General features: G+C 53.1%; 1 protein-coding gene across 1 annotated transcript in view; it reads left to right on the plus strand.

The window, feature by feature from the left end:
* The window catches only part of LOC306757434 (apoptosis regulator BAX), a 30947-nt gene extending 21787 nt beyond the window's left edge, over nt 1-9160 (plus strand). Inside the window, exons 2-6 of the mRNA XM_079242483.1 lie at nt 1734-1782; nt 7183-7344; nt 7609-7741; nt 8605-8709; nt 8786-9160. Of these exons, the coding sequence (XP_079098609.1) occupies nt 1734-1782; nt 7183-7344; nt 7609-7741; nt 8605-8709; nt 8786-8884 (548 nt within the window). The 3' untranslated portion in view covers nt 8885-9160. The remainder of the gene's footprint in view (nt 1-1733; nt 1783-7182; nt 7345-7608; nt 7742-8604; nt 8710-8785) is intronic.
* The last annotated feature ends 670 nt before the right edge of the window (nt 9161-9830 follow it).

Genomic DNA, 9830 nt, shown 5'->3' on the forward strand with positions numbered 1-9830 from the left:
TCTGCCAGAAACATGGCAACAGAGAAAGCTCCGCCTCCTGCCTGCAGGCTGCGTCTGATTGGTCAGCCGCTAGGAGTAGTTATACTGAGAAACGATTTGTTTCCGTCGCCATGGAAACCGAAAGTAGAGAGTGCTGGAAAACTCAAATGTGCTTTTAGGTGATTAAAAATGCAGCAGCTCACATGTCTCAGTATTCAACACTAACACTGTAGAAATCTCAGAAAACTAGAAATAGCGTCATAGAGCCGCTTTAAATATGAAATAACCGGGTTCATTAAAAGCAGACATGGCCGCGCGCAGTGATCCCTCCCCACAGCAGGCGAAGCTTCTTGTGGAGTATGAATGGACCTGAAGAAAAGAACCTTTTTCTTGTTCTTGCAGTCTCAAGAGCAGGAATAAAGTTCTTCCATCTCCCGGCTAGGGCTGCAGCTAACCATTATTTTAATAGTCTGTAAATAATTTTCGATTAGTCCCGATTATTTCTGTCCCGCCCACCATCTGTGCTTCCAGTTGACGCGGCTCTTTTTACTGGTTCCAGTATGTTTTACCCCACTCTCTTCATCTGCATCATATGGATGTCCCCCGGATTCCCAGTCAGTCCCAACATCATGTCCTTTAGTAAGTTAAAAGAACGACTCCTGAACCAGCTGAATATTAAATTTAAGCTTAACAGCTTACTACTAATTTATTCTGAAACATCCAGACTTTGCTATCGTGTCATATCCAAGCTGGACAGAATTTGCCTCAAAATAAAGCAAAACAAAATAAATAAAATATTTTAATATCTTAATTTTGGTAGACTTGCATTGAAATAATTATTTACATCTTGAAAAAGCCTGTTTTGTAGGTAAACAAGGACCAGAATCCTTTAAAACATTCCTGAATCCAAACGGTGATCCGGATCACCACCAAAATTTAATCACTTCTTCCTTTTCACATTTCCAACAACTCCTGAACATCTCATGAAAATCTATCCAAAACTTTCTGAGTTATCTTGAACACAAACAGATAAATGGCAGTAAAAACAGAAGCTCTTTGGCAGCGGTAACAACAGCACATCGCTACTCGCTAATGCTAACTTTAGCTAATGCTAACTTTGCCATCAGGAACGCTGGAAACCATGACTGCTTTCCTTCCAGAAGCTCATGCATGACTGTCGTGCTGCCGTGGTACGCCAACTCTGTGTGGCAGACGACACATTTCACCTGTTTGACACTTTGTTTAGCGTGAAATATCCCAGAACTTTGGAAATAGGTTGCACCGCTGTCAGTTTCTTCTTCGTTGTTTAAACAAAGACGCTGCTGTACAATCCTGCCCCCAGCACTTGCTGTGGTGCTTTGCCTCATTTGCTTGTTTAGAGTTCTTCTACTGTCTGAAAAGCTGCTAAGTTGCCTGGCGCAGCGTTTCATCAGCAAAGCCGTTACCGCGTTCATAGTGAGTCGCGTCAAGTTGGAAAATTCATGTCGAGGAATTTTCGTGGTCGACGTTCGTTGCAGGCTTATCCTGGAGGATGTAATTTGCTTAGAGATATAGTTGGTAATCCTGCTCAGAGACATGTTACTCTGGGTGGTCTGTTAGCTTAGTTAAATCCAGGCAGCTACATTCTTTTGGCCAGACAGTGTATTTTATTATTTTATATAACATCAACAGACAGTGATGTATTTTTCCTGCACAGAGCCAGGAAGCTGAAGCAAACAGCCCAGTACTGATATTCAATCATTTGACTCTTCCAGATGTAATCGATGATCCCATATTGGAGCAAGGAGCAGTGCTCCTCAGAGGGTACGTCCCAACACATTGACATGCACACATCCATCTGTGTTTACGTGAAGTTCAGTGTAATGTTTTTGATTCAGATACTGACTTTCATAAACCTTGGCAGTAACTGAGACAAACAATCAGTGAGTGTTAATGATCAAAAGGAAAACCTTAAAACGTGCAGCTGAGTGTGATGTTGACAAAATGTGGGTGCATGGTCCACCCGAGTTAGATCCACCAATTAAACCAGTGCAGAAAGTTGGTCTGGAGCTCTGCTGGATGCTTCATGAATACTGTATAATGTTAAATACAGTGAAAACATCCTGTCTCCCTCAGGACGTTATTGCAGGTCGTTTATCCCGCAGGATCAGCCGCAGGAAGTCCATCCATCCATTTTCTTACACACAGTCCAGTTCAGGGCCACGGGAAGCTAGAGCCTATCTATGCAATCATTTGGAAAAAGGCAGGTACACACTGGACAGGTCGCCAGTCCATCACAGGACAAACACAACACACACACACACACACACACACACACACACACACACACACACACACACACACACACCCTCACACAATCCCACACAATCATTCATGCTCACAATCGCTCAGAAGAGAATATAGAGTAACCAAAAAGCCTAACTTGGGAGGAAGCCTGACAACCTGGAGAGAACCCACTGTGCAGAGCGACGTCACGCCCTGCTGCAGAGCGACGTCACGCTGCTGCAGAGCGACGTCACGCCCTGCTGCAGAGCGACGTCACGCGCTGCTGCAGAGCGACGTCACGCGCTGCTGCAGAGCGACGTCACGCGCTGCTGCAGACCGACGTCACGCCCTGCTGCAGAGCGACGTCACGCCCTGCTGCAGAGCGACGTCACGCCCTGCTGCAGAGCGACGTCACGCGCTGCTGCAGAGCGACGTCACGCTGCTGCAGACCGACGTCACGCTGCTGCAGAGCGACGTCACGCCCTGCTGCAGACCGACGTCACGCCCTGCTGCAGACCGACGTCACGCTGCTGCAGAGCGACGTCACGCCCTGCTGCAGACCGACGTCACGCCCTGCTGCAGACCGACGTCACGCTGCTGCAGACCGACGTCACGCCCTGCTGCAGAGCGACGTCACGCCCTGCTGCAGACCGACGTCACGCCCTGCTGCAGAGCGACGTCACGCCCTGCTGCAGAGCGACGTCACGCCCTGCTGCAGAGCGACGTCACGCCCTGCTGCAGAGCGACGTCACGCCCTGCTGCAGAGCGACGTCACGCGCTGCTGCAGAGCGACGTCACGCCCTGCTGCAGAGCGACGTCACGCGCTGCTGCAGAGCGACGTCACGCGCTGCTGCAGAGCGACGTCACGCCCTGCTGCAGAGCGACGTCACGCCCTGCTGCAGAGCGACGTCACGCCCTGCTGCAGAGCGACGTCACGCCCTGCTGCAGAGCGACGTCACGCCCTGCTGCAGACCGACGTCACGCCCTGCTGCAGAGCGACGTCACGCCCTGCTGCAGAGCGACGTCACGCTGCTGCAGAGCGACGTCACGCCCTGCTGCAGACCGACGTCACGCTGCTGCAAAGCGACGTCACGCCCTGCTGCAGAGCGACGTCACGCCCTGCTGCAGAGCGACGTCACGCCCTGCTGCAGAGCGACGTCACGCCCTGCTGCAGAGCGACGTCACGCCCTGCTGCAGAGCGACGTCACGCCCTGCTGCAGACCGACGTCACGCGCTGCTGCAGACCGACGTCACGCGCTGCTGCAGAGCGACGTCACGCCCTGCTGCAGAGAGACGTCACGCCCTGCTGCAGAGCGACGTCACGCCCTGCTGCAGAGCGACGTCACGCCCTGCTGCAGAGCGACGTCACGCCCTGCTGCAGAGCGACGTCACGCCCTGCTGCAGAGCGACGTCACGCCCTGCTGCAGAGCGACGTCACGCGCTGCTGCAGAGCGACGTCACGCGCTGCTGCAGAGAGACGTCACGCGCTGCTGCAGAGCGACGTCACGCCCTGCTGCAGACCGACGTCACGCGCTGCAGACCGACGTCACGCCCTGCTGCAGACCGACGTCACGCCCTGCTGCAGAGCGACGTCACGCCCTGCTGCAGAGCGACGTCACGCCCTGCTGCAGAGCGACGTCACGCCCTGCTGCAGAGCGACGTCACGCCCTGCTGCAGAGAGACGTCACGCCCTGCTGCAGAGCGACGTCACGCCCTGCTGCAGAGAGACGTCACGCCCTGCTGCAGAGAGACGTCACGCTCTGCTGCAGAGCGACGTCACGCCCTGCTGCAGAGCGACGTCACGCCCTGCTGCAGAGCGACGTCACGCCCTGCTGCAGAGCGACGTCACGCCCTGCTGCAGAGCGACGTCACGCCCTGCTGCAGAGCGACGTCACGCCCTGCTGCAGAGCGACGTCACGCCCTGCTGCAGAGCGACGTCACGCGCTGCTGCAGAGCGACGTCACGCGCTGCTGCAGAGCGACGTCACGCCCTGCTGCAGAGCGACGTCACGCCCTGCTGCAGAGAGACGTCACGCCCTGCTGCAGAGCGACGTCACGCCCTGCTGCAGAGCGACGTCACGCCCTGCTGCAGAGCGACGTCACGCCCTGCTGCAGAGCGACGTCACGCCCTGCTGCAGAGAGACGTCACGCCCTGCTGCAGAGAGACGTCACGCCCTGCTGCAGAGCGACGTCACGCCCTGCTGCAGAGCGACGTCACGCCCTGCTGCAGAGCGACGTCACGCCCTGCTGCAGACCGACGTCACGCCCTGCTGCAGAGCGACGTCACGCTCTGCTGCAGAGAGACGTCACGCTCTGCTGCAGACCGACGTCACGCTCTGCTGCAGAGAGACGTCACGCCCTGCTGCAGAGCGACGTCACGCCCTGCTGCAGAGAGACGTCACGCCCTGCTGCAGACCGACGTCACGCCCTGCTGCAGACCAACGTCACGCCCTGCTGCAGAGCGACGTCACGCCCTGCTGCAGACCGACGTCACGCCCTGCTGCAGACCGACGTCACGCCCTGCTGCAGAGCGACGTCACGCGCTGCAGACCGACGTCACGCCCTGCTGCAGACCGACGTCACACGCTGCTGCAGAGCGACGTCACGCCCTGCTGCAGACCGACGTCACGCTGCTGCAAAGCGACGTCACGCCCTGCTGCAGAGCGACGTCACGCCCTGCTGCAGAGCGACGTCACGCCCTGCTGCAGAGCGACGTCACGCCCTGCTGCAGAGCGACGTCACGCGCTGCTGCAGAGCGACGTCACGCGCTGCTGCAGAGCGACGTCACGCCCTGCTGCAGAGCGACGTCACGCCCTGCTGCAGAGAGACGTCACGCCCTGCTGCAGAGCGACGTCACGCCCTGCTGCAGAGCGACGTCACGCCCTGCTGCAGAGCGACGTCACGCCCTGCTGCAGAGCGACGTCACGCCCTGCTGCAGAGCGACGTCACGCGCTGCTGCAGAGCGACGTCACGCGCTGCTGCAGAGAGACGTCACGCGCTGCTGCAGAGCGACGTCACGCCCTGCTGCAGAGCGACGTCACGCCCTGCTGCAGAGAGACGTCACGCCCTGCTGCAGAGAGACGTCACGCTCTGCTGCAGAGCGACGTCACGCCCTGCTGCAGAGAGACGTCACGCCCTGCTGCAGAGCGACGTCACGCCCTGCTGCAGAGCGACGTCACGCCCTGCTGCAGAGCGACGTCACGCCCTGCTGCAGAGCGACGTCACGCCCTGCTGCAGAGCGACGTCACGCCCTGCTGCAGAGCGACGTCACGCCCTGCTGCAGAGCGACGTCACGCGCTGCTGCAGAGCGACGTCACGCGCTGCTGCAGAGCGACGTCACGCCCTGCTGCAGAGAGACGTCACGCCCTGCTGCAGAGAGACGTCACGCCCTGCTGCAGAGCGACGTCACGCCCTGCTGCAGAGCGACGTCACGCCCTGCTGCAGAGCGACGTCACGCCCTGCTGCAGAGCGACGTCACGCCCTGCTGCAGAGAGACGTCACGCCCTGCTGCAGAGAGACGTCACGCCCTGCTGCAGAGAGACGTCACGCCCTGCTGCAGAGCGACGTCACGCCCTGCTGCAGAGCGACGTCACGCCCTGCTGCAGAGCGACGTCACGCCCTGCTGCAGAGCGACGTCACGCCCTGCTGCAGAGCGACGTCACGCCCTGCTGCAGAGCGACGTCACGCCCTGCTGCAGAGCGACGTCACGCGCTGCTGCAGAGCGACGTCACGCCCTGCTGCAGAGCGACGTCACGCCCTGCTGCAGAGCGACGTCACGCCCTGCTGCAGAGAGACGTCACGCCCTGCTGCAGACCGACGTCACGCCCTGCTGCAGAGCGACGTCACGCCCTGCTGCAGAGCGACGTCACGCCCTGCTGCAGAGCGACGTCACGCCCTGCTGCAGAGAGACGTCACGCCCTGCTGCAGAGCGACGTCACGCCCTGCTGCAGAGCGACGTCACGCCCTGCTGCAGAGCGACGTCACGCCCTGCTGCAGAGAGACGTCACGCCCTGCTGCAGAGCGACGTCACGCCCTGCTGCAGAGCGACGTCACGCCCTGCTGCAGAGCGACGTCACGCCCTGCTGCAGAGAGACGTCACGCCCTGCTGCAGAGCGACGTCACGCCCTGCTGCAGACCGACGTCACGCCCTGCTGCAGAGCGACGTCACGCCCTGCTGCAGACCGACGTCACGCTCTGCTGCAGACCGACATCATATAGATGGGTGAATTTTTTCGGTATATAGAAGGAAATAACCTGAATATTTGACAGAACAACACTGGGACCCAACATGGTCCCACAGTTCTGTTCATGGATGATGATGGCGAGCGTTCTCTATAAAACTTCCTCCAGCAGGGCTTCAGACCATATTTCTGCTCTGGTTGCCTCAGAACGATTTCCTCTGGCTAACCATCAGAGTGTAGGTAATTTTCTATGTTCCTGTGAACCAGGATGAGGTTTATGAATGGTCTCCCTTTTAGCAACACAACTCCAAAGGTTATGGAGAGACTTTGATCTAATTTTCAGGAAATCTCAGAAATACAAAAAAGAAAAAGTAATTAGACTGTGGTGGTGGTCCAGGAATCCAGTACTTTCTAAGCAACTCTTAACAATGGGAAGATTAGGATAACTCTATCCACATAACCATTGGCTCAACAAACCCATCAAACGAGGCTTGGCAGAGGTCTGGCTCTCAGTGCTTCTAATTTTCTTTTGAAGCCAAATGTCCCTTTTTAAAAAAAAGCCTTATTAACATAAAATTACCTTCAAGCTTCAGTGAAGGTTATAAAGCTGAAATAAGACTCTCAGCAGCAGTGGTCAGTGGTGATGAACTGCCCCGCATCGCTTTGTGTATGAAACTGTTATCTAGTTTCTGCTGTGTATTTCTGTAACTGACACAATCATGCAGTACATTGTTGGTCCCATGTTGGAACTGTCACAGATACGTGATAGAGCGTATAAACAGCGAAGATCCTGCGCGGCACGTCAGCTCTGAGGACCTGGGAGGAAGGCCCAATGAACAACAGGATCCACAAATCAAAGAAGTAGTCGAACAGCTGCTTAAAATAGCTGAGGGGCTAAACAGGAATGCAGAGTTGCAGCGGTAAGCTATTCATCACAGACACACACATGGAAACTCATGTCTTCATTGATCCAGATCTTTTCTGCACATGAGCAGGATCTCACCAGAAAGTTCAGTCTGGTCAGTACCGCCGGTCCTGAGGTATGAAATGCTTTCACGGGATGTACCTCGGCCTCTGTGAAACGCCACTGTGTGTGTGGGTGGATCCAGGAGAGCAGATGCCAAACGTGCATCAGAAAGATTTTCCATCTACAGTTTTATTTGATCTTTGCTTCTTCCTGTCAGGCTCATCAACCAGGTTCAGGGCAGCTGTGCTAAAGATATCTTCATGAAGGTGGCCAGGAACATCTTTGCTGATGGCATCAACTGGGGTCGTGTGGTAGCGCTCTTCCATCTGGCCTACAGACTCATCTACAGGGTACCTGTCCCAGTTTATCATCAGCTAGCTAACCCCAACCTGCATGTTAAGCTAGCTGGCTACTCAAACAAGCTGCTTTCATTGATTTCACCTCTTTTATTTTGATTATTATTTACATTTTTGCAATTTCCCTTGGATTAATAAGATATTTTTATTAATTCAAATTTAATCTATCAGATTTCACCTACAATAAGGATGATGGGTTCTATCAACCCTTAAACCTCCATCAGCTCTTCCGGAGGTTTGCCTCTTCTACCGGTAGTGTGATGTGATGGATATCTGACCCATTTGGTCCGTAATGCCCAAAGTTGGTCCGCAACGTCTGCTGTCCTGCAGTGTGTTTGGACTCAAATTACATGGATGCCACCGCATATGAAATTCTGCACAATGACTCTTAATTTGAGTCAGGTGTGTTGGAGCAGGGATTCATATCAAACATGCAAGGCCCCCAAGGGACCGGAGCTGGACACCCCAGCTTTCTGTATATTTATATATTCTATATATTCTATATATATTCTATATATTCTATATATATTCTATATAAATGTATGTTTTTATTCAGAGACTCTAGATGGTAAATCCACCATTATTTATCACATCTTCATCACCATCACTACCATGTTGCTAAGAGACCTCTATTTTCATATATTTACATGTGAATAGTTTCAGCTGCATACTTCTGTGTTTGCAGCAGAAGCAAACTGCAGCAGCGCTCTTCCAGCCGGACCTCTTAAATTGTCCTGATTATTGGTGGGATAGATGGATGCAACAGCAAATAATCTGGCGAATTATTTTCTCTTGTTTTCAGAAGAAGAACAAACGACTTAGATTCCTGTTTTTTTGTTGTTTTTCTTGTTTTAAAGGCTCTGACCACCAACCATCTGGAGAACATCAGAACGGTCATCAGCTGGGTTCTTCAGGTCATCAGAGACCTGCTTTACTCCTGGCTGGTGCAGCAGGGTGGCTGGGTGCGTCCTCCGTTGTCATGACAACATTAGGTACGACTGTTGCCCTCATCTAACTCTGCTTTCGTTCTGTTTCCAGAGTGGAGTGGTCAGTAGATTTTCTCAGTGGCGGACATTAGCTGTTGTAGCATCGGTAGCGTTGGTGGTAGCCTTTGTTTACTACAGGAAGACGCGCTGAGACTGTCCAACTCCAGGGTTCAGTCTCACATCCTGCTTCATAAAGAGTGTGTCATCCTCCAGCCTCCATCTCACCATACCGAGGAGCAAAACCTCTATTCTCAGGTTTAAAGAAGAAAAAAGTTCCTTTTTCTTCCCACAGTTTATCAGATCCTCCCACAACGCCAGCCACCACGTTGACCGCCCTCAGCTGTTAACAGGGTTGTTGACCGCCATCTTGACAAATGTTTATGGACGTAGGACATCAGACTGTCATCAGGCTGCCCCAAAGACCCGACCGGACCACTGCTGAGGCTCATGTCACTTAGGACTTAGGACCTCACAAAAAGAAAAAAAATATACTCATGTCTTTTTATCAATTTTAATCACTTGAAAAGAATGAAAAAATGATCCTGAATATGCTTTAATTTCTAATAGTGAATCTTCGACAAACACTTTTTGTTTGTTTCTGCATTTAAACACCATCTGCAGGGAAAAAGATTGATATAAACTGTTTTTATTTTGTTTTTATATTTGTTCATCAGAGCAGTCAGATGTGGTTTTTCCATCAGTTTTTATAAGATCGCCACTAAAATGTCTCTACTAAGTTTCAGAGTTGTCATTTGGAAAGCAAGGCTTTGTCAATGTTTTTCTTTTTTAAATATGTTTATTATAAATGTAATTTAAAACATTTATTGCAAAACCTGAAAGATTTGAATCAGATTACTTTTACAGCAGCCATGATTGTAGAAGAAAAGCAAACTGTTTTGTTTGCATACTAGCTCGCTTGCATGCTAGCTCGGATGCTAACTTGCATGCTGGCTCGCTTGTTAGCTCACAACCCAGCTCGCTTGTTAGCTCACAACCCAGCTCGCTTGCTATCTCACAAACCAGCTCGCTTGTTAGCTCACAACCCAGCTCGCTTGTTAGCTCACAACCCAGCTCGCTTTCTATCTCACAACCCAGCT

This window comes from Telmatherina bonti (genome assembly GCF_933228915.1).
Source record: "Telmatherina bonti genome assembly, chromosome: 1".
NCBI classification, from domain to species: domain Eukaryota; kingdom Metazoa; phylum Chordata; class Actinopteri; order Atheriniformes; family Telmatherinidae; genus Telmatherina; species Telmatherina bonti.